At 40.9% G+C, this 25,820-nt stretch overlaps 1 protein-coding gene across 1 annotated transcript; it reads right to left on the bottom strand.

Annotated features, from left to right (window-relative positions):
- Positions 1-215: 215 nt before the first annotated feature.
- On the bottom strand, positions 216-24,832 carry METAP1D (methionyl aminopeptidase type 1D (mitochondrial); the record flags this gene model as incomplete). The annotated part of the gene is made up of 7 exons (XM_010187384.1): positions 24,769-24,832; positions 19,460-19,626; positions 16,884-17,033; positions 13,411-13,559; positions 12,670-12,712; positions 8,787-8,950; positions 216-313 (listed from the first exon to the last, which is right to left on the bottom strand). Coding segments are annotated over exons 1-7 (835 nt in total), but the record flags the coding sequence as incomplete, so codon positions are not given.
- Between the last annotated feature and the right edge of the window lie 988 nt (positions 24,833-25,820).

Here is a 25,820-nt window from a genome sequence, read left to right as displayed (position 1 = left end):
CGATTCGTCCTCAAAAATAGACGCGCGAGTCTCAGAAAGGAGGCCGGGGCACCACCCCCCCGTACCTCCCTCCCCCCTGCGGGGACCGGCAGCGTGCATGGGTTTGGGGGGCTCTGCTCGTTTTTCCCCCACTCCCCCAGAGTCATTTCACCGTCGGCGGCGGAGCAAGCGCGGGGGGAGGCGGGGTGCGGGTCCGGCCGGCGGAGGTCGCTTACCGTGGTGCCACACCTCGGGATGCCCGTGGAAGTACGACCCGATGCCGTGGCCGATGAAGGAGGAGCAGACCCGGAAACCTCCCCGCTGCGCTATGGAGCTGCGGGGGCAAAGAGAACACCGTGAGGGTGCACGCCCCGACCACCATCTCTGCCAGCTGGTCCTGGCCCTGGCCCTTGCCACCGCACCGGTACCGGCGGCGGCATTACCTGGCTCCCACAAGCTCTCATCCCCATCCCAGCTCTGAAAGACAGCAGCCGTCGGAGCTAGCACCAGTGAGCCATTGTTAGGTTTCAGAGTTAACACGCCTGCCAGCGGAGGCTGGTAGCTCCTGTGCCAGCCCTGCTGTCTAAGCAAGATGGCAGTGTGTCATCTGCCTGCCTCACAGAGCGTTTTCTGGAGAAGAGGGTCCTGCTGCCAACAGGGAGAGTTAAGAGCCCTACCACTTCCCTTTCCCAACAGTGCAAACATTCAGTACCAAGATGTATTGAAACTCCAGCAAATCTGTTCACGCTATTTAACAGTGTATTTCTAACGGATGCATCACCACCATAGTAAAACCAAATCATAACAACGACAGGATTTCAGTTCTGTCTGGGAGATCTGTCCTGTCCTTCATAGCGTGCCTCAGGCAGGGGCGTCTCTGAGAGCTCCCTGCAGGAACACGTCCCAGCACTGATCCCTACCCATATCGTGAAAGCAAATTCCCATCTCATTCCCTAAAAACATGGAAATATGTGGGGTGTCCTCTGGCTACTGGGCCACCCTACATTGGCAGGTTTTACCCTCAGGGTCTGCTCTTACTCAAGCAGTAGTGGAGGCAGCAGTAGAGGGGGAGACTTGAGGCAGCTCAGCCAGGAGGGCTGCCCACTTCCAAAACAGAAATGTGTGGAGATCTGGGGGGACCTGGAGGTGGATTAGAGGTGACAAGGAAGGTAGCCCTGTCCGTGCATATCATCCCTGCACTATTCCTAAAATCAAACAGGAGCAAGACAGGAAGGCACTCAGCCTGAAAAGATTTTGCCTAGAACATTAAAAGCTTCATGTCTATTTTAAATCAAGGTAGACATTTAAAAACTTCAGGTTATCCTATATCTACACCCTAACAAATGCTTTCTCAAAGTTTGACTACAGGTGGAAAAATGGAAAAGTTAAGAAACTCAGATAAAGGTGTAAGATCTCACAGGCATTAAAGCTTGTCAAACGCCATGGGGAGGCTCTCATTCAGGTGCAAAGTGGCCTCAGCTTGGTGAGCTCAGGAATCCCTTTGCGCACCAGGCTTCAGAGACCCTGCAGTGCTTGCTCCAGTGCCTACAGGTCACCATCCCAGAATTTAATTCCACTGCAATTGAGGGACATGGTGCTCCATCACAGCAAAACAGCAATGAGAAAAGGAGAGTTAGGTCACTGGTTAATAATGCTGCAGTGTTCAGACCTTAGGGCATGTGTTAACAGGATCTGTATATTAGTTTTTACATATCTGTTGCTGTGAACTCATCACATTTCTTTCATTAACTCTGGAAAAGAATGGAAATTTCAAGTCTAGCTGTCCCCAGACTCGTAAGCACTGGCAAAGAGGTTACCAATAAGGCTAGAAGTTGGGCTCCATTTCACTGAATTCAAAATCCAGTCTTTTACCTTATGCATCATTTATGTGGAAAAAAAAAATGAAGGTTTGTGCAGTGAAAAGTCCTGCTAAAGATGGAAGAAACTTTCTCCCCTGCCTTTCTCTTGTGTCACCCATGTCTGGGTCAGAGACTCAGCCCGCTGGCTATGACGATGCTGAAGGCCAAGGAAGTAGCATGGGGAAAGGCAAGGAGTTAGAAAGCCAGATTACTCAGAAGCGTAAATGAAACAGATTTCTGGTGGCCAAGGCCAGAGCAATGCAGATAATGGTTTCCATACAGGTGAAGTGATCCTCTGAAGAGAGATGGGAGAAGCTGTCCGTGCAACGTGTGATAAGCTCTTCTTTCACCTTCTTCTGCAAGTCTTTTTGGAAAAGCATAAACAATGCCACAACTATTTAGCTTTGCTGATGTCCTTACATGACATTCCTGACCACTGAAAGGGCACAGTCATTTTTTGAGATGTTTTACATTATTACATGATTTTTTCCCCAGAAAAATCCACCTCCCATAGCAAAATGGAAAGCTTTTTTTTCTGTGCAGCTATTCTTCCGAGCACCAGGGCTGCATATTCTCCTGCGGGCAGGAGCAGCTCTTGCTCCAGCATCCAGCTGCTGCCAAGGAGGTTGGCAATAGCAGCAGCAGCTGCGTGCTGGGCACCGGGCGCACGAGCACTGGGGCACACAGAAGGTGGCATTAAGATGATATCCCATCCCCACGCGGTGAAAGAAGTGGTTCTTGTTGGTTTCAATGGTGAATTCTGCCATTTTCTGGCTAAACAGCTTGAAAACAACTCTGCTGGCTTCAGTCCTTCAGTGGTTACAGTCTGATCAAAATAGGGAACTTGGAGCTCACGGGGCTTTGACATCTGCACTGACAGATCCCCATGCCCCTCCTCCTAACCACTTATCAATGTCTACACACACAGCTTAGGTATTCTTTACATAAAATGTAATGTGGTCAATGAACCTGAAGTGACACACAGAAAACCTGTGGAGAAAATAAGCTGCAGGTATGAAACTCGGCCATGTTCAATCTGGCTTTAATATTTGCATGTACTTCAGAAGCATCTTATGGGGAATTTCACTCCACAACTATTAGCTTTACTTTGGAGTATTTAAAAAATCCTAGAGAGCTCTTACATCCTTGTGGAGTTACAGTAAAGCACCCAGCTTTCGTAAAAAAACCCAAAGGTACTAACCCTAGCTACAACTTGCAAAGGTAACCCTGCAAATGTACACGCTGGCTGCAAATGCTGGCAGGGAGGACTTTGAAACACCTCTGAGAAGATTGAATTGAACTGCTGATCTTGGTCAGTCTCCCCAGGCTCCAGAATCCCCAGACTGTGGAATCTGATTAAAAAAATCAGGATGCCACAGAGTGGAGCATTTTTGCACAAGTCTGCCATTTGCTGCTAACAACAGCTCAACATTTTGGTCTCGCTGTCTCAGTGCCCAGCTCAGGATCTGTCAGCAGTGGCCTTTCTTTCCAGCTTTCCCTGGAAGGCAACCTTACAAGACTGCAGCCCCAGCTCCCTGCACTGCTCCTTGCAGACAGGCAGCAGAAGATCAGGCAGCCAGAGGAGTCTTGATTGCAAGCAGGAAAGCAGTGAAGGCAGGAGTCAGCATGGGTGAGCTAGGCTGCCTGGCATCTGCTGTGGGAAAGGAGAGCTGCAGCTCTGGGTGGATGTGCCAGGTTGCCAGTTCCCCAGTCAAATCACTTCCAGAGCAAAGGTTGGGGCAGCAGAGCCATACACACCACACCAATAGCATCAAGGGGAAAAAAAAAACCCTTCTTCAGAATAATAATTGTTAAAAACATAAACTGACAACATTTATCATCACACATTTTATTCTTCGAGCCATGTTGCATGCTTGGTCAGAGGTGAATTGGGCAGGATTAAAAGCATAATAATTTAATGAGGCCAGTACTTGATTTTATGATTTGCTGCCATGCGTTCCAGCCCAGCAGCTGCGGAGTCAAGCAGTGCTGCTCCTCTTTTGCTGATGGCAAAGCACCTGGTGTTGGGATGGACGGGCAACGGCCAAGCTGGTAAAGGAACATCACTGAGGGCCAGGCTGTCCACCTAAACCCATAGGCAGAGCCTCCTGCATGGTGGTACCATGCTTCTGAGAGTGGACAGAGACAGGAGAGCTGGGTGTCAGCTCCCTCCCGAGCATCCTCTCCCCACGTTGCCAGACAACAGCTAATTCTCCAGAAGGAGGGATGACTGTGGAGACACGCATTGCCATCCTGCCAGCAGCCCAACAGAGGAATTGCCATGAAGCAGCAACAGGAAAGACCAACTCTCTACAAAGCTCTCCCAGATACTCTGGAGCCTTCCCTGAAAGATCCGCTGGGGTGATAAATCCCTCGTGCTAAGAAGCTGAAAGGCAGGTTGAAAGGATGTCCTTAGGGGGCTGTCCCTGTGCAGGTAGCCTCTAGGAGCACAGAATAACAGGCATCCCAGCTCCAGGGAAAAAGTCATCCATTCAGTCTTAGGACTGAAAATCCTTTTTTTTTTTTTTTGAGGGTGGAAAAACTCCCCCCAAATCTGCATTTTCTTCTATTTTTACCAATTTTTGTCACTTTTTCCTCAAGGCAGGTCTAGTCCAGTATTCTAAGCCCTAAGAAACAAAGTAAAACCAATCCCATTCTCAGCACTGATAGCAACTGCTTCTCTGGCCTCTCACACAGGGAGAATTTGGCTGATCAGACAAGATGGCACAGACTGCTCTCCTACCCAGGCTGAACACCCTGGTGAACCGATTCCCAGCTAGGGATGCTTTTCCCGCAGAACCAGCTTCTCTCCCTCCCCAGGGATGAAACTTGATCAACAACAGTCTTGAGAGCAGCACGACATGAGCGGCTGAAGTTGCTGAACAAATCTGTCTTACACTTCTGGGCAGCGAACACACTTGGAAAACACTGAAAGAGACAACAGACCTAGGATAACTGTTTTCTTACCTAGGGATCTGAATTTGGTGGCTTTTTTTTTAATTAGAAGTAACAATGTTTTTCTTAGATATATTGTTAGCAAAATGACCACGGAATGGCTAATTTGCTTTTTTTTTTTTGAAATTCTTGAAAACAGCATCAGCCTAAACTGGATTTGCTCGTGATGAAAAATACCTGCTTTGAATCGTTCCATATTATCTGAGAAATGACAAAATTCCACTGGGAAAATATTGAAGTATTTTTCCCTTAAACAGTAATCCTAGACTGAGGGAATGCACGAGTTCAGGGATTCCCTCTAATGACAATAAATGTTGAGGTATAATTAGTAATATTTTTGAAAGCCAACAATTGTTTTTTGAAAGAAAGGTACATTTTAGTTTCAAACTGGAACACAAATTACTGTGTTTTTCTTACAATAGTGCTGAACTTTTATTTGAGGTTCTCTGTTTCTGAAAGCAGACATGATGGATTGAAATAAAAGATAATTTATTGCAATGCTTACTTTCAAGAGCAGAGAGAAGCAGTGTAATTGTAATTTACAGTAGCTGTCAAGGAAAATCTATCACAGATGACATTAAAATGACTTATTTTGCCTGAGCCACTTATTGTTTAAATGTGCATAATCTGATAGAAACAGATTTTTTTAAAAAATCTGCTTTATATTGTTCTAAATTAATATCAAAACATATACTTACGAGTTAAACATTTTAAGCCATTTATGAATACTTTCATCACTACTATTTTTTCCTCGGAGTTGGAAACGGGTTTATTTAACGATACCACGTTTATGTTTTTTAGCTCTCTACACTCACAGTACATCCACACACCTAACCTCACTCTCTAAAAAGTAGATTTCAAACTAATTTTGTTTCTGTCTGAAAGAGAAATGTCAGCAATGGTAGACAAAAATGGAACCTAGGGCCCAAGTCTGTTTCCACTGGAGCTGACTGACAGTTTTGCCACCACCTTCCGTAAGAACAGGTCAGCAAAGGCTCCAATGTTCCTAAGCGAAGCAACTCACGAATCCATGCAATCTTTTAGTCGCCATTTGTGGCCGATGGGAGAAGGAACGGCTGTCCCTGAAATACTCGGTGTCAGCTAGCGAGCTTCCACAACAAAGACTATGTTAGCATGCTGAATGCAAACTTACATCTGTGATGTAATTATTCCCAAATCTACTGAAGAAAGGAAATATTCTGATTGTTTGTGCCTAAGACACATTCTGTGTATCCCTTGAGCACCTTTATAGAAATACCGATGAAAGAAACCTAGACACATTTCTATTCTGATGGGCCTAAATGTTTTCAGCTCGTAGGTGCTTGTTCTGAGGTATTTATGATATCTCTCCTGAAACTTAAGATTTTGATCTATGCATGTATTATGTATGTCTGTCTGCATGCAAATGGCAAATGGCAAATAACCAGAAACACACAGCTTCACCAAACCAAGGCAATCCTTCAGCAGAGGCAGTGTTAAAGTAGTTCCAAACAAATCAGCGCATTTAGATCGTCGGCATAACAAGATCTTGATAAATAAAGTTAATGACCTGCTATTTCATATGTAGTTTTGAACAGCTCCTAGCTTTGATTAATCTGCTTTTCAAAGGGGGCGCTGACTGTATATTTACACTTTGCAAGTAAACTGATCTCCGTACCAAGGCAGCAAAAATCCAATGTCACATTCAATTCTGTTCTTTTTCTTCTTCTTCCCCCCCCCCCTTTTTTTTTTTAATACAGCTAGAATTAATGTAGTGAATCTGTAATGAAATGCATTATCCTGCATGGAGATTTATCAGATTTTCCAATTGAATGCCATGCTTTGCTAGCACTAGCTGGAGTTCACCTGCATGTTGGTGTGGCGTGTGGCTCTTTTTTGTAAAGAGTTAAGTTGAACACAAAAAAAGGGAACAAAGGTCAGCACCCAGCCGCCACTTGAATGTGAGATTTTTCTTTTTATTCCCCTTGATGTATACTAGGCTCTGTGTTATTAGTCTTAATGATGGAAAATTGTAGTGTTGATACAAATCTTTTTTTCAAAGTAGTAGGCGGGAGCTCCATTTGTTAGTAAGTTTTTTTGTGACTAAAAGCCACGGACAGTACATTTATGTAGCAGTAAAAGGCCTAGATGCTCTTTCCATAGCAGAGCTAATTATTCCTACTGTGACCTTACTGATCTACCCTGTTCCTAGTACATCTCATCTGCACGCCTGTTCCTCTGTGTAGATGGTGTCAGAGAATATGAAAAACCCTATAATGAAACCATTTTCATGATGGAGAAAGGCTACTGGAGTTGCACTTGCTACAAAGAGGCTCAATTATATGAGTAATTGTGATAATTTTCTACATTCATAGCCTTCAATGGGGAAAAAAGAATGAGAGCCACAAAGGAAAATTACTTTAACAAGAAAGTACAGAGAGTAAAAATGGAAGAAGAGACAAAAAGAGGGGAAAAATAACCAGAAAAAAAGTTTAAAAAATAGATCTGGAGGGAGGAATAGCAAGACAGGGAGAACAACAGAAATGCTCAAAAAGCCTCTGTGCAGCTGTGTTGCACAATTAAATTGAATTTTTTTTCTGCAGTTGATGAATGTGACTACTGCAAATGTGCCTCTGTAGTTAGCTATCATTTGTTGTTCCGTGACAGGAAAAGGATAATTACCTCTCAGAGAGAATCAAAGGCTGACATGCCCTTTAGACACAGCCATGAATGCAGAGCTCGATAGAATGCTTGAATAAGAATCCAGTGTTCTGTGCCCCCTTCTACTCAAGAATAAATTTTGTTAAAATGCAAGAGCACCACCAGTAAATTTGTTGAACCCTAGGTGTTCAAAAATATGAGGTGCATCTATCGACTCATCCCATTTGCAAAAATAAAACTACATTTTGAATTCACTTCTATTATATTCATGGACAGTAAGATAGTGAGATATGCATTAAATTTCTTTTCCCAGTAGGGGTCTGATTCAACATTTCCTATGAAAGAACAGAAAGACACTATCCTTTTTCTCCAGGCTAGTTAGCCTATAATTTAAAACTGTCAAAAACACAATTTTATACAAAGTCTTCAATAAAAGCTTCTCAGATATAACCCAAAGAGGTTTTACTAAAGTTTGATTCAGACTCTGTTACAATATTTTTAAAGCTATAAATACATCTAACTGATATTTTGCCGTTCTCATTTTTCTTTAAAGTATTTGAAGATTTACAAAGAAAAAATAGCAGCATCCTTTCAAGGTGACTAAGCCTTGCAGCTTTTAAGTAATCAGAATGTATTCAATAGCACGTTGGGACCATTAATAGTCCAGAGAAGCATTGCTTAATGAAATGCATACAATATATGTCTATATTTTTTTTCGGCAAACATTTTAAAATAATCCATAGGTACCTTCAAAAAACTAAGCCGTATTTTTATTCAAAACCACCAGCAGAAGAGTCATGACTGCATTTATGTGAAGGCTAGAAGGATGCAAAATAGGGAAAAATCTCTGAATGTGAGCTCTTTTTTTCCCTGCAACATTCTCATGCACTGCTCTTTGTAAGATCAGAAGCTCTCAAGTGAAATATTTTTATACTTTTTAAACAAAGAAACTTATTTATGTTGATTAATTCCTTCGTAACATTCGTTATTGCTATAGAACAAAAACAATGGCTTGTAATCGTCTTACATCGCTAAACAGATGCGGTGTTTCACACACAAATAAAAAAATCAAGAAAAATCCACCGCAAATTACATCTGTTAATTTAAATCTACCTTACGAATATCTTTGGCTCTTTCTACAGCTATCTTTGCTGACCCCAGTGTAATACACTTTAAAAAAAAAAAATCATCTCTTACCCAAGGAACAACATTATAGCTTGGCAGTTCACATACTGATATCAGACTGAAATGATGGTTTTGAATCATAAAACATGTCATCAGCTTTATACCAAACCACCAATAACCTTTGTCCCACTTGCCAGCCCTCCCTTTACTTGTCAATATAAGGCTTACCTGATTGTGTTTCCAATTACAGAGAAGGGAGCCCCGGGTCTGCAAGCTGCAATTGCTTCATCTCTACATTTCCTGGCAACCTCCACTAACTTTTGACCAGATTTATCCACATTGCCCACCAAAAAGGTTTCAGAAGTGTCACCATGGTAGCCATTGTAATACACCTAAACATATGCAGAAATGTAAAGACGTTTTTGCGTTTTGCATCCAGAAACAGACTGTATCCCTAATTAAATTCATTCTTTCTAGGAACGAGCTATAAATTGCAACTGATAGACCACGGGTAAGCTGTATTTGTGAGAATGAGACTGGAAAAGTGAAACATTGCAGGGGGTTGGGGGGGGGGAACATGAAAGACCGCAAGGTGCGCAAGGGCTGCCAATTAAAAATTCAAGAAACGCAAAAGTTGCGCATCACTGCCCAGCAGTGCACCAGACGATGACACTGCTTCAACTGCAGGACAGGAGACGAACTGGGCTGTATGCGAGAAGACGGGCAGCGGCCATGCCTAGGCTGAAGTAGGCCTTGAAGATCGTTGGCTGCCCACCCCTGGGGCCAGGGGCCTGCTCACACCCTGCAGGGGTAGGGCATCGAGCCCCAGTGCTGGCCGCGGGTTCTGGGAGACCCACTGGTGGCTGGTGGGGAGACCTGTCCCTCTGCAGCCAGCATCTCCAGCGGGGTTTTGAGGCGCTGCTGTGTGCAGCTGGGTGAGAGGCGCGTGTTGCTGCCAACATCCAGAGGGAGCCCCACGGAAAGCACGGGCCAAATCCGGCGCCTGCCGTTGCACATTTTCTTTAATCTCATTTTTAAACTACAATGTGATATTAACATTGGATTTTACTTCTGATTTCCAGAAATGAATTCTGAAAGAGGATAAATGTACCATTCTGGCATCGCGAAGTTTCACGTGCTGAAAACGTAGCACCCTGTTGAATTAATTACGTTCTGTCATTTTTTTTGGTGACACTTCATAGGTTTTAAACCTCGGCTCTCCAGAAATTCTCTGCCGGGCACAGGAAACGCTGGCTGTGCACTATGGAGCTCTGCAACGCCCCATTAAAATGGGGTTTGCAGCTCAGCAGTATGGCAGGCAGGCACATAAGACCAGGCCAAATTTCCCTACGGACAGACAAATTATAATGACATGCAGTTTTGATCTCCTAAAACATTTTTTTCCCCTCAGACAGTGGGCAACTATCCTTCTAGGACTAATAACTCACAAAGCTCGAAGCACTGAACTTTTGCCACTGGTGAGCTGTTTGTGAAAGACAAGACAAGACTCACATTCTTTTGGGTCGATTCCAAACTGAAAAAAAACCAAACCCAAAACCTGGCCACAGAGGGTTTATGCCAAGGCCAGGTTTGTGTTCAAGTTGAGATGTGAAGAAAATGCAGGCAGTTAGGAGCAAGAGGTGTTTTAAAGAAAGGTGAGTGCCAGCAAGGGCCCGATTGTGTTGCTGCCGCTCCAGTGGAGAGCGGCTGTGGTCCCCTACTCTGCACCTTCCTCTGCTAGTCCAGCCAGCCACTGTTTTGGTTTTTTTTTTAATTTAATTCTCATTGGGCAGGTTTTAACCTAGCTAGTTCCTATTTAAACTGAACTAGTCCGTTTTTAGGTCTAGCAGGTACAACACACAAAACCCCGGCATGAAACATCAACATCCTGGAAAAATAAATACAGATTTAAAACACAGGAGAGCTTAAAAAGAATAATAATATTTAGTGCAGCCCATCAACTGCAATTACATATTTTTGACATTAATAAGCTACAACCACAGCACTGTAACACACTAATTCCTTAAAAGTCAGTGAAAGAACCAAGTTGTAAGAAACGTTAATGTGGTAATGGGAGGCTGAAACTGCACTATGCTGAAGATTCAGTGATGGAAAATGCTTTTATTTCTACACTAAAATACATTTTAAAGTTTACATGGTTCAAGCCAATAAAATTTGTATTTCATCTATGAAATTCTACCGTCCTAATTGTGCAAAACCAGATTTTTTCCACAAATAATAGTGTGAATACACTTAAGAACCAGAATATTATTTAATAATTTTATAGAACCTGTACAACTTGCTGTGAAATATCTGCTTTGATTTTTATTTTGTCCACCTGCGAAACATCTCAGTTTTGCTCATTAAATATAAGCTAAAATATAATTAACAACGTTGCAAAGTAGTATTTTTTCCTCAGATATTTTGGGACTGAGTAATTATCGAGCACAGCACACTTCAGTTTTAAATGATAAAAAATCTTTACAAAGATAATTAGCAACTCCCATCCTTGCAGGAATCTTCACATTCACAGAAACCTCAAGATTTACTTTATTTTATGAGGGTAAACAGGAAACAATTAAAATATATATTAAAGAAGGCCACTAACATTTAGTCAGACATTATTTGTAAAGCAAACTGGACAAAATACGCACATCACGTTAATGTAAAAATGTTTGGTTTAGTTTATCACGGAAAGTATCTGTGATATGAACCTACACTTGGTTTTGTTTAATCTCAGGGGTCATTATTATCCTGACAGATCAAACAAAAGAAAATGAAATGAAAAAGACAAATATGTTAAATCCTTTGATGCTTCGAACAAATTTAGTCTAATAAAATGAGCAAAGCTACACCAGCTCACCAAAATAACCATTTAGGCCAAAAATATATTTAAAGTGGACAGATCACACTATGTAAACCTGATAGTCAAAACTCTACAATTAGAAAGTATGGAGATAGGAAGACTTTAGTAAGATTGGAAAAACCCAGCAAACCCAGTTGTGGATCACACGTGAGTGTGCCACGGGTAAAAGGTCACTGACCCTAATTTGAATAGAAAAAATATTTTAGAAAGCTTGAATCTCATGCTCAAGAGGTGGGTCTGCTAGAGATTTCTTCACTTCTGCCAGGATGAAATTTGAGCCCAGGGAAAACAGGATCAAGTCACCAAGAGTTTCTTTAATGATTATAAAAAGCTTGTTCTTATGAGATGTTACTCCCTTGTATGTGACATATTAACACAAAATTATGGCGGAATTCAAAAGATGTCTGTGTTCATATAAGAAATAAACTGAACTTTGGGAAAACAAAAACATGCACAGTAAAAAGAAAAAAAAGCTTCTTTGAGAGATTTTTTTTTTTCCTAAATGAAACGAGAATTAGGTTTCCAGTTTCTGTGCTTTCTTGCTCCTAAGAAAATCCAGGCAGTGTTTATTTAAATAGCTATAATTGACCATTCTCTGGAAATATTAAGTCACAGTTATATCACACTATTTCTGTTTCTGCGCAAAAGGTTCAGGGCTTTTATACCAGAATGGAACACAACACTACCTTCGGGGATTTTAATAAATGTAGGGAACACTGCTAGCAAAAGAGTTGCTGTCCAAATAGACTGACATACACAGGCCAATGTAGCCTCTAATGACAGAGTAAGATAATGACAGGCCCCACTCAAAATCAGCAGGGAGAGGAAGATCAATCTTGGCAGAGTGAAGGAAAAATGCTGGCTTTCTTCATGTTAGCTCATCTCATACATATCTATCTTCAGCTGCTGCCCAGTACTGTGGTGCTCTGCATTAACTACACAGTGGATCAATAACAATTACACCTTCTCAAAAACATGACACATAGCAGGATTGGGTTGACATTTCACTTAGGCCAACATTGATCTCAGTGCATCTGATTCCAGTCCTAAATTCAAGTCAGGCCTGGGTCTAGCTGGAATAAACACACAGTTAAAAACAAAAAAGGAAACCAGCTGCTTGTGCCTTCGCTCAGAAGTAAACAGCACATCCATCTGTGCATCCCCCATCTCCAATTCACTATTCTTCCTGTTGCTACTAGTGATTCTAAAGTTGATCAAAGACTATTTTTTATATGAATTACTCACCGTGACATCAATGTTGATAATATCTCCATCCTGAAGAGGTCGACTGAAACATAAACAGGGAAAAAAAAATAATAATGGTGACAGACAGTTCCCAACAAAGGGAATATAAGAATAAACACCTAATGACACATACATAAAAAATCAGGGGGTAGATATTTTGCGATGGAGGAAGGCAGAGGCAAACAGAATAACCATTTTAAATGTTCCGCTCTCACTACTTAGAGAACAAGTGCAGCTGAATATAAAATAATGAGAAACAACTACCAGAAAAACATATCAACACCTGAAAAAATCTACCATTATATTTATTCTCTTTCTCTCACTAGGGTTCATATTTTACTTTGTGAGTAGCTGAATGTATTGCAAATAATAAGAAAAAAACCACAACACATAAATTCAAATCTGTTTATTCCTCACCCTATACTTATTTCGCTGGAGGAAAAAGAAAAAATCAGACGGTACTGTTTTGGGTTGGCTTTTTTTCCCCCCCCCCACTAAACTCTAAAGGCATTATGCTATTTTTGTAAAGTATCTAGACAAACAGGGTAATATTTTTTTTTCTACTTCACACACATTTCTATAACATCTATCAGCACTGTGTGGTAACACGATATGCAGCTGCAATACGTTTACATACGACATTAAGGTAAGCTGAAATATGTTCAATATTAAACACAATTTATTATTTGCAGCTTAACACTTTCCTTCCCAGTGGTAAAATGTATATTATTGGGGAAATACCTGTCGGGAATACCATGACATACCACGTTGTTTACAGAAGTACAAACAGATTTTGGAAAACCTCCATAGCCCAGAGGTGAAGGATAGGCATTCTGTCTGATTATTTCATGATGAACAATGAAATCTATTTCTTCAGTTGTCATGCCAACCTAAAATATCAAACATAACATCCTGTTAAAAAAGCAAAGAGAGTTTCTCGTATTTACTGAATGTGATTGCAGTCAAGCGTTTCAATGAAATCATGGATGTTTCAAATACACTGCTTTGATACAAACCACTAAACTGTCTGATGTACTTTATTGATATATTGGAGCTCTTTTAAAAAAAAAGGTTTTAAATAAAGCATGCAATAGAAACGGGCACTCAAAGGTTCCTAGAAAACCTAAGATACTGTCTCCTTCCTTTCTGTTCTTTTTTCCACATTTGCTTTCTCAAAGACACCAATTTTCCATGGCATTATGTTTCAGTAGCTGCTATAGAAATGTCTGGTTTCAATGCCTTCAGTCCTTGAAAACACCACATTACTATCCCTTTTTATTTGCAAAAGAAAAGATCTTAATTCTTGTAACTGCCCAGTACATTTATTATAATGTAATTGTTTGTTTTGATTTTTTTTCCAAGTATTCTTTAATTTTACAAAAGATTCAAATCTTTGCCTTCATATCTTGTGGAAATTTTACTCACCGTTGTCATAGCCTGGATGATCACAGTGAATCTACAAGCGCTTATCCATCATTTTTAGAAATCTTCATTTTTATGCTTGATGTTTTCTAGATTCAACTTTTTCTCATGATTCTACATATTAAAAAAACCCCTTCTTACAAATCATTCAGACATTTCTGAGTATCCATGGAGTGGAAAACGTACATGCTTAAAATAACATTCTCCTCACTTTTCTTTTGGATCAGTTCTGTGTCTAGAAGAGTTAGAGATGAAATCTGAAATCCGGTAGGGAAACCTCTCTCATTGAGAAGAAGTGCCTTTGAGGGTTCCTCTGTAAATTGATTTTGATCTGAATGAGTTCTGAGCCTTTGAGAATCATACTTCGTACACATACACTACGGTGGCTGTGATTTTGGAGGACTTTTTAGTAACATGTGGAATACAGGCAGGCTGCGGTGCAAGACGCATACTTACCCATATACTGAAATATTCGGTGATCGTGCACAGTGAATACAGCGGAGTGCACTTGGGTACTGTGCTGAGGACAAAACCAGAGCTAATTGCTCAGCTTGCATCTTGCTGAGCAGGAAAACGTGACTGGGCACATGAGGAGCGAAGAACCCACTGAAGCCCAGGATTTGGGGTTACTGTGCAAGCCCCGAGCTTTGCAGCAGCCACTGCAGCCTCTGCACTGGGATGGCAGCCGTGGTCCTGGTGTGCTGTTCGCATTGCATACTGCAGACATCGTTTTTGGATAAATACGGGTTTGTTGCTCCTGCTCTCGCTCACCCGTCTATCGTCTCCAGCCCATAGACAAACTGAACCACTATGTATCACACTGTGTGCTGTCTGCTGCTCTCTGCTCAAGGAATTCGATGTGGCTTTTGGACACTCAGCAGACAGATCTGTGTTCTCTGCGTGGCAGGCTTACACACTGAAAAGGTTTTACACTTTTAACAGTATCTGCTTTACTTTTAAAGGAGCTCTTGCTAGCTGGGCAATGTTGGGGAGGCACCTTCTGCACACCTCATCCCCTATGTGGGATGGGGCAATCTGATGCCATCTCACAAAATACTTCCATGTTGTAGAATTTGCTACTTTATTCCCAAATCTTTAACTCAAACCCAGGAAATGGTATAATATATAATACCATCTTGTATTTTTAAGTCTCACAGGCAGTAAATGGTAATATCAAAACCATGCTCAGCCCAAACTTTGTCTCTCTGCATCCATACATTATAATACACCTTTGTTATACTGGGGGATGTTACTGTCATTAACGAAGGCACAGGGGAGAGCTGGTTTGGAGGGCTCCGTGTAAGGTGGGTTCAGCAAGACAACAGGAGCAGGTGCAGGGATGGGGCTTTTCAGATAAAATAGGAATGCAGAGTTTACCTTATGAGAGTGGCCTAAAAGAGCTTGGTGTGTTTAGCCTGGTGCACTGAAAGCTGTAATAGCTCCATTAGTATGTGCAAAGGACAGACTTGAGGAAAGGCAGGAAGCTGTTTAAATTAAAGAGTGGTGTTGGCACAAGAACAAATGGGTATAAACTGGCCACGTGCAGCATCAGGCTGGAAAGCAGAAGATGCTCTCTGTTGATCAGGGAGGATTTTGGAGCATCCTCCCAGCCAGGGGAGTCTTGGCCAAACACTTATTGGTGTAAAAGGGAGCTCATCCCTTGTCTGCCACTGACCTGGGCAGCAGGCTCAGCACTGCAACTCCAAGTGCTACCTCCCTCCCAGTCCCACAGCTCCTGGTCATGTAATTCTTGCCTTATACACTTTTCTCCAAAATGTTCATTACGTACATGTAGCATTTTGCTATTATGTATGACTTGGCATGCACTACAAACTGCATCATAGGCTACGCTGTGCTGTGTATATACATACTGTGCACATGGTAACAACTAAAGAATATTAGTGAAAAACTGCTCTCATTCATAACCCGCATCACATCCTGAGCCTTCAGAAACATGGATATGCCCTTAACTTTATATGAGTAAGTTTTACTGTACTGGGAAGTAAATGCACGTAACGAAGCTGAATATGCCTGCTAATTTTTTTCCCTTTTAAGTCAATGGCATTGACCTACAGTCCCCTGCGTCTCATGGCTACTCAACCCATTTTACCCTATCCAGTATGCTATTACATGTAATACCAAGGCAAGGCTAAAAAAGCACTCCTTCATCTGCAAAATCTGGTAGTAGCCTCCTTCCAGTACATTTTAACTTGGGAGGCATCCGAAAAAGCGTATTGTAGAAACATTACTGGAAACCACGAGGCTTTATTATCCATGCACTCTGGAAAATGGTGTGGAGTTTGGCAGCTGTTATTTCCAAGAGCAGCTCTACAACTCATGTCACACCGGACCCGTGGGACAGCGAGTGTCTGGAGGATGGATGGGAACGGAAGAGGCAGCCCAGCCCTTCAGACTTGCACACATGCAGAGCTGGAAAGCAGGACATATGAGGAAGATGGGCCATGATATGAAAGGAAAAAAAAAGTAGCGTGGGTTTTATAAGAAACTCATGTGATCTGGCAAGATCTGAACAGAGGGAGATTGTACAGATACTACACCCAAGCCAGCAGCTCACTCCAAGTACTACATAGGTCCATAATACAGAAATAATGAAACAGGCATATCATGGACTGAATCAAAAGTTACTAAATCCTTCTTTTTTCAGGATCTAACTTAAAGTTGGATGCACATTAAGGGAAAGTTAAAAAAAAAAGTAAAAAGTAGAAAAAGAACCCAAATAAGTGAAAGCATGAAAGACATCCAAGCTGTTATGGGACTTCTGTAATTGTTACCTTTAAACCCTTTCCAGCCAGAAGCAGGACATGACGGGCCAATTGACAAGCTTGACGAAGCCCTTGAATCTGATCTTCATTCTTAATTTCTATGTCGTCTCCCCAGTCTGGTACAATGCCTGTCGTCACATAGTCTGGCTTCTTTATGTGCTTGGAGAAAAAGGATTGAAAATGAAGATCAGAAAACTGAGCATGACAATGGGATCATTTTCTCAGATACTGCCTACTGCTTCATGGCAGCTTGCCCTTTCTGTCGTAGTATCGACCTTCCTAAGCCATCAGGGCAAACCCTCAAGGCTGCCTCAGTATTTCTTCCACTGCCCTTTTGAACTTAACATTGCCTGTTACTACTGACTTACAGTCTGTTAACCTTCCAGGGCTGAAGCCCCAGATACTGCAGCCGATTTCCAGCACAGACAGTCACAAGTTCTGAAACTGTGACAGAAAGACTTAAAAACTCATTTTCTTGCGCAAAGAGCGGTGCATTTTCTACAAAAGGCATCTAAACACTGGAACTGATGGGACAAACGTAGGCTCAAAAACAAAACTATCAAATCCTTACTTTCTGGCTCAGAGGAAACTCCTGTTAACATCTATGAGATTTTTTTTTTTACTAAGAACCTTAGGATTTTATTTATTTTAATTTAGAGTTTTTACTTATTAATCTAGTTCACATGCTGCCCATCTACAACAGTATGAAAGGGTATCTCAGTTTGCTGTGTCAAGAAAAGTACAATGAACTTTATCTTTTTTTTTGCACAGAAAGTTCTCAGCCCTCACAGAGAGGTGAAATTTCCCTGCTGATTTTTTTAAATCCACGATAATTTTTCGACAAGTGTATGAACACAACAAACGAATTAAAACAGCAGAGATGGAAATGCACTTTCTCTCGGAGGCTCCTGGGCTGTTTCACTGGCTGGAGAAGAGTCCCTTCGCCCACCAGAGCCAGGCTGATTCTTTGCCATATTGATCATGGGGCAAGTTTTGCACTGACTTCACACAAAACCCAAAGTGGGCACTTGGCCTGTACACACCAAGATCATTCAACATGATGGTAAAGAAGAGTGATGCAACCAATTAGCTCTAGTGGGACTTTAAACAGGAAGACTATTGTTACTCCTATGGGTATTTAACTTTCACTCTGATAAAAAAGGAAACTATCTTTAGTGGATGCACATCAACAGAATTTCAGATTTACACTTCATCCAAACTAATGGCACACCAACCTTACCATTCTTTTGGAGTAGTTTGGGACTTAATTTAGAAGGAAAACACTCCAACATTTTCTGTATTAGCAATTCCACACACAGCAGCACCCTTGCTTTCCCCATGGAGGACACTTACCAAGTAACTGCTGAGATGTGACACTGCTGACCTGGACGATCTAAGGGAGAAGCCCAAAGCAGCACACATACAAGTAGATGTATACAGCTTCACACCACCATCTTTTAAAAAACCCATGTTATTTCAATGTGATTTCTGGCATACTCTGTATAAAGTAATAACGTTGCCCTCAGGTTTTCAGAGTTGAAGAATTGGACAGATTACATATTGACTATATATTTCTCTCTCTTTATCCTAAAAGAAGCATCTAAATACAGAAAAAAAAGTTTGTAAGTTCTACAATTTTAAACCTTAGAAAATATATAAAGCGTGTAACCTTTTGTTCTCCCTGCACACAGAGCTTCCACAGCCTCCTAGGTGTAAGAGCCCTACCTCCAGCAACCTCATCTGCTTTCCTATCGAACAACTTTTTAGTATTTCTGGCGCATGGAAATACTCTGTATTTCGCATAAGGAATCTATAATAAAATGAAAAGTAAAATTTAAAACAGTACTAATCCACGTCCTGAAAAGCACTGTTTAGAAAGAGTATTTTGGTTTTCTTTTAGCCAAAGGAAAGATACTAAACAGTTAATCTGCATGCTGTAATTAAATGGGAAAAAAAATAAGGAAATCAGAAGTGGGACATATGTTAAAATTGCAAGAAAAAGCTCCTTTTGGCTCTAAAGTAAATGAAAATAAAAGTATACGTTGCAAGAAAAAAACCACTCAGGCACAATAAAGGCAAGTTTAGAACACGCAGTGGGGTTGCAGGGCAGCTACCAGCAGGCATTGTATGTTCTCTTCCTAAATCTGACACAATCAATTAACAAAACCTTCAGCAAGATATAAACGTTTTTACAATTAGCTTGCTAGAGATTTATACAGAAAAGGACTCAGATGATCGTGAATAATTCCAACTGACTTTCGTTAGGACCATCTATAATTGTCAAACATGAGAACCCGGACCCAGAAGTGTTAAGTGTTGGCAGATGATCATAATATTCCATGTTTATGCTACCATAACCGAACAAGCCCCAAGTTTAAACTTCCTAATAACTAAATATGCCACTGTGTTTAACATGGTAGGCAGCTGAAAACTTCTCTCATCAGCGCTCCTATTTAAAATACCAGGCCGAGCAAGAGGACAGTGATCCAAATCCCCACCTGTCGGACAACAAATACACTTGATCACACCTGCAGTCAAACTCTATATTGACTGAAGAACAGATTAGATAATAGAAACTGCAGTACCTGAGGAACTGGGTGAGCTGGAGAAACCGTGGCAGGCCAAACTATACTGTAAGCAGTATTTCTTTGTCCCTGAAAAAAGAAGCATCTTTGCTGCTGATTGCTTGACTGCCTGTGCAGGTAGATAGGACTGCATGAAGAAAAGATTACGTGGCAGCCAGCCATAGAACCTGTTAACAGAGAAGTTAAAAATGGTCAACGTCTTTTTCTACTACCGCATTACAAAATGAAAAGTATGCAAAAAGAAGGGGATCATGTAAAACAAATGACAGAACTCATGTAGCAGCCAAATGCTGTTCAAATCTTGTACTGTTAAAGCAGATCATTAATGCCAAGAAGCAATGAGAACAAAAAAACCCTCCCCAAACAATACTTGGAAGCTTTCTAAAGTACCAGATCTGTTTTGGTTCGATGCATTAAAAAGTACCAAGGGTAAGTTCCCCAAAGCTTAAAGCCAGAAGCGATGCTCCAACTGGCTCCCGCTTGGAGCAATTTACATTGCTAGAAGCTGCACTGTTCAAGGTTTGGGGAAACAATGAATAAATAAGGGACAATGGCAAGAAATGAGGAGAGGAAAAACTCCCAGGATTTAATATTGATTTCAGACAATATTTTCACCTGTGCATTTGCAGAACTGGTCACAGATTCGAGCATAACCATGTTTATGTTGCTCTTGTCATTTGTTCCAAGACACAAGAAATGGGGCTCAACTTGTCCTGCCTAGCAGGGCAACAGAACAAACCTTGAGATATTCTTAAACGTGGCCAAAGGCAATTGAAGGGATTAAAATTTGCAATTGACTTCAAATATTCGAAGCAGATTTCCATTTAGTTCATAAGAGAATTCGGGATGACAGATCATCGTAGTATTTTGCCCCTCCCAAAGAAAGAAAGAAGGGGGGAAAAAAAGGGCACCGTGGCCCAAAGGTTGTCAGAGACATCAAAACCAAAATAATGCATCACTAAAGATGATGCTAGCATCAAAACTGGGAAATAAACCGAATTCAAAAGGATTACTGATACTGCCCAGTTAAACTACAATTACATGTAGTGCGTATTTCCATTACTTAAACATTCCACAATCTAAACAGAGGGGTTTTTTGAAAGGTAAGTTTCATATAATACTTAAAGTGCTTCTGAAAAATGTCACGTGTACAAACAGAAGAGCAATCTTTTGTGGCAAGTAATCCATATGAAAAATTACTCCTCGGGAAAAAGGAAGTGTTTTCATTTAAACAGAAGTAACTAAACATTTTTATACAACAGAAATGAAGAAATCAATAGACTGCATATTTTTTGACTAAGTAAAAGTGATTTGATTTTTTAGAAGAGTTTCTTACATGTTTTGTATGTTTTAATCTTATTGTACCTTCCTTCCTTTGCTTTGGATGCATTTATCACGCTTAGATGCAGAAATTATCCTTCCACAAGCACATGTGGCTTCATAGATAGCCCCTTTAAAGCATTCCATAAAATACAGGAGATTTGAGTTAGGCACGTTTTTGGAGCCCCAAAAGCCAGAATGAATGAAACAGTTGCATGGGGTTTGCTTTTGAAGCCTTCCTGACTGTCTCTTTGCCCACTGTTCAACGTCACATTTACTTACAAATATCTGAAAGGCTGCAGAGCCTTTCACTCAATGCAGCCAAATTTTTACAGTTGTCCTTAAATCGTGAATAAGTAACAATGCAGAGTTGGAGAGGGAGGCTCAGATAAAGCTCTCAGTATAACCTGTGAAGATGCTGCTTCAAAGGGGAAGAGAGTGTCTCCATGAAAGTGGAGCTGCCCAGTTAACAGAAGGCTGGATTGGTTTGGTGCTGTTTTAATTACAATTTAATCAACAACTTCATCATTTACTGCTTTCCTAGAGTCTCCTTCACAAGAAGGAAATCACTGTCCAATTACAAAAATAATCTGAGCCATGTAACTTGCACAACGTGTAAGTGCATCCAAAGAGTCCAAAGCATCCTAACAAACTCCCTGGCTGGTTTGCGCCCATTGCTGGAAGCACAAAATCTGCCGAGGCAGCAACTTTTGGGCCTTTGGAAGTAGCAATCCGTCCACCAGCATAAGCTAAGGTAGCTCTTTTACAGAGTGCACTGGAAGGCCCTTGCTCTTACCACAGCTGAAGGAATTACAAAGACATTGAAAACCCACACTCGCTGATGTGGTCAGCTGAAGTCCACGTGGACATCAGCGTGTGAAGGGGTATTTCAAGCGCTCTCCTCAACGTGCAGCATGCTGCCTGGTCACCTTGTCTACCGTTCGGTTGAGGAAGAAAAGGTGCAAGTGTGCTTGTTAATTACTCAACAACAGAACTCCAAATGTCCCAAATACACACTCTGAAATACAGTAAACCAGTTTATATTCATGGGTGCACGCCTATTGACTATCCCACACTCAGAAGGGATACCTTTTTATTTGGAATAAAATTTTTACCTCAGTTCTCCCAAAGACACAATGCAAGTGTTGTCACAAGATAACAGGATAATAAGGTACCGTAGTCTGTTGTTATTCTACTAACTACTCATTATAAACCAGACGCATACAAAAGTATCTACTACTTGAACAGGTGAAATGCGACAACCAAATAAATACCACCATAGGATAATCCGACTCCTAAAACACATCGCAAGAATTATAAACACAGGACAACTAAACCTTTACTTGAAATACAAAAAATGACAACAGAGAACGTTCTCCTACAAAGTAAAAATAAAATGAAATAAAACGGCATTAAAATATAACGAAGTTACTGTTTTATAATGAAAATCTGGACTCCATCCGCACGCTTCCTTCCTTAAGAAGGCCTTCCTGATGTCGCCACTGCCCATTTTACTTTTTAAGCTCCCATAGTCGCAGCTAATTTGATATAGCAACATCATCAATCACCGGAGACAGGAACAACTGGCCGTATTCTCCAAGTCTGGCTCAGATATTCCCTCCTGCCCATCCCTGACACCTACCAAAGCTTTTCTCAGTGCCTTATTTAGTTCTGCAACACTGCCATACAAGCACATCCTCTTTGTTAAGCTTTCTGGGTATATTAATTACTGTAAGACAGTTCACAAGCGTGGGACTTCTGCAGCTTCCAGTGGAAACTGCAGACATCAGGGTTTGAAGCCGGGTCACCTCGTAACGCGCCAGCACAGTGAGGATGCAAAGTTGACCCTTTCCGTGTTTCTTCTCTCCCCAAGCAGTAAGGCTGCGTCACTTGCCACGAATCACAGAATATTTCCTACCAGCTGCAACAAGGAGAATTATTACCAGCGATACCGAATCACATCAGCAGATCCAAGCACAGAAAATTACAGACAACCGCTCCTCGGGCTCGACAGTGAATCACACTGTGCAATCTGTATGCACACACGTCCTGCCCGAGCCGCTGGATTCCTCAGCATACCTTGCAGGCCTTAATTTGTATTAATAATATAAATATGCACTGGGAGCTTTGGTGAATTACCAGATGACTTTATCCTGTGCGGAAATTACATTTTCTTTTTTAAACGAGTCAGCTAAAGGGGCTGAATACAGAATTCGAGTATGATGATGGGTGGGAGCATTTTAAGTGACTGATTTTGCAGCACAATGTGCCCTATATTTATTAGCCTTTTACTCTAGGTCTATTTTAATTGTTATCTGTTCATGCATGCTACACTATATAATGAAATGCTCCCATTTCACTCACAGAGTAGAGAGTTTTTAATGTGTATCTCTATTAATGACCCTTAATTAAGTTGATTTTAGTCATTTAAATGTGATTTTCCTCTGGTCAAGAAGTATTTTTAAAGGGAGATGTTCGAAATGAACTCTCACATAAGCCCTTTTCTAATGCTTCTTGTTTAACAGTTACAGCAATTTATCAGCTATGTTTTCAATGAATGAAGTACGGGGTAGCCATACAAAAAACTGATCATCTACACGATTCATCAAATGTGACTGTTAGCAACCATTTTTGGGGTATTTATTTATGAAAGACTTCAAATTTCCAAAGCAATTGGCAAAAACGTTACCAAAGGAGAAACTTCCTGACAGTTCTAAGCTACAATAAATACACGGGTACATCTTAAAAGAGCTGAGAAATAAATTTAACACGTGTTAGAATAATTTAGTCACAGTATGAACAGAAGCAGAATACCGAAATTATTTAGGATTACAAGGATTAATATCCAATTGATTCAGGAAATAAAACCAACTTCCTCTTGATAAAGTAAACCTCACTTAATATATATGAACAATTAACAACATCTAAAGCGTTGTTCAGATAACTAATTTTTAAATATGTGATTAAAAAAAAATTAAAACTTGAAATAATGACCGCGGAGATTTTCTTGGTATATATCTGTTTGAGGGTAAAACACTAGAGATCTGTAATTGGGCTTGTCAGGTCATTTTAATATTGTATCATAGTTTTGCTTCTTGTGCAATTATTTTTGCTCAGACTTCAAGGGAACAAAGTTTAAAGTCAGGTATTAAAAATCACTACGGGTAATAATACGTGGAACCCAACCAATGCAACTAGGTAAGAATACATAGCTTTTTACTGTTAATTACCAAATGTTCCCATATTTCAATCAAAAAAAAAGACTGAGCGTTGATAGACCTTTACTTGTAATTGTAATTCTGTCTTAATAAAACACTGACTTTGTAATCCCTGTGTTACAAACGTAGGTCCAAGCTTCAAAAAGAGGATGGAAAAGATTAAAGGTTGTCTCCAACTCTGTGTAACCTGTGTAGCATAAGAGCAGCTCACATTTCACAAGCAATAACCTGTGCGTTTGCTAGGGACAAAAAAAAATAAAAAGGAAAATTAAAAAAAAGGGTAACACAGGGAAATGCCTGAGGCAGAAGTTGAAACTGATTGGGCAAAGTAGAAGGACAAGAGCCCTTGAAATTAAACAAAAGCAAATTCATTCTGTTGACAGATGTTGATTACATCAAAGCCAAGAAAGAACTTTTCTTCTGTTTCTTTTCTTTTCTCCTTTTTTGCAACTAATACCTCTGTATTTTCCGTACATTAAGGATATAACATCACTTAATCAACATAACCCAACACATAATAATTTTTAAATTTGGGAAAAGTATATTGTAACGAGGTCCTAACGACAGGCTTCTCCAAACAAGAGTGCATTCACACGGTCATGTCTGCATACCCGTGCTGGTCACGCCATCATCAGCCCCTTACTTCCAGGGGTTAACTGCTCTGGCAGCCAAATAAAATACAGAGAGCGCTGTGTAATTATGGAGACAGTCAAAGGGCAGACTCTATTTTGAAATCTATTTGCACAGACAAGGTCTTCCAATTTCGCTTACAGGAAACAAGCTGGTAAAGGGGGTCTCCTCCTCTCCAGATGCTTTCCACACGTTTTTCCCACATCAGGAAATCATGGACATGGACACCATGCAGCACTGTTTCCTGGATTGCAGGACTATGTCATTACAAGGAGAAGAGCAAGTCCATGCTCGTGAGAAATATTTCCTCCTAATTGCCCGTATTAGGGGAAAGCAAAACCCACAAGACTACTGAAAATGCGACTAGCAGCAATTTGTAAACAGGACGCAGCCACAGCTGTCACGATGGTACTGGAAAAGAGAAAACAGAAATGAAAGGGTAAAAACACTCTGGTTTTAATAGCATGATTGGGGAAATGAAATATTCATCAGGAGAGATGTGACTTCAGTTACAACAGCAACGCATTGGTGAAAACCTCGACAACAGCACGCTTACGGCTGTACCCTGATAAACTGAAACACGGAGCAGTATCTTGCAAACGTTACATTCTAATTGGCAATACTTTATTTAATTATTGAAATTAACCAGAAATTAATGACCGAAGCTGTTTAGTTAACAAAGGTACTGACAGAGCCGCTGTACTCATTACTCTCATAGAGCCGGTACAGCAAGTCAGTTGCCAAATGCCGCCCGACTCCAAGGAGGTGGAGTCGGCCCCTCCGCCGACACCACTGGGGTTCCTCAATGACAATGAAAAAAATCAAGTTTGGCCCTCAGGACCCGTTATACTCCCTGCTAATTAAAATTTTGCTCTTACTTCACAGAGAGCGGAACGGGACAATTTGCTTGTCATATGCCAATACAAATGAGTTTTTTAATTGGGTGTAAATTGATAAAGTATACAGAAATACATTCTTGTTCGGCTTTACTTATTATGACTAGACGAGCACACCAAAATGATGAATCAGTGCCTTCTGGAATAATGCCGTTCTTCTAATTCATTATTCAGTCAAACTTGGGGCCAAGAAAATAGCTGTTCTACAAGTTGGTAAACTGAGAAACCACAGAGAATCAGAGGCTTTTCTATTTACAGGAAGGATGGCAGCCTAAGGGTACTTCATCCCAATAATAA

This window comes from Mesitornis unicolor, unplaced genomic scaffold (genome assembly GCF_000695765.1).
Source record: "Mesitornis unicolor isolate BGI_N332 unplaced genomic scaffold, ASM69576v1 scaffold20566, whole genome shotgun sequence".
NCBI classification, from domain to species: domain Eukaryota; kingdom Metazoa; phylum Chordata; class Aves; order Mesitornithiformes; family Mesitornithidae; genus Mesitornis; species Mesitornis unicolor.
This window is presented reverse-complemented; position numbering and strand designations above follow the sequence as displayed.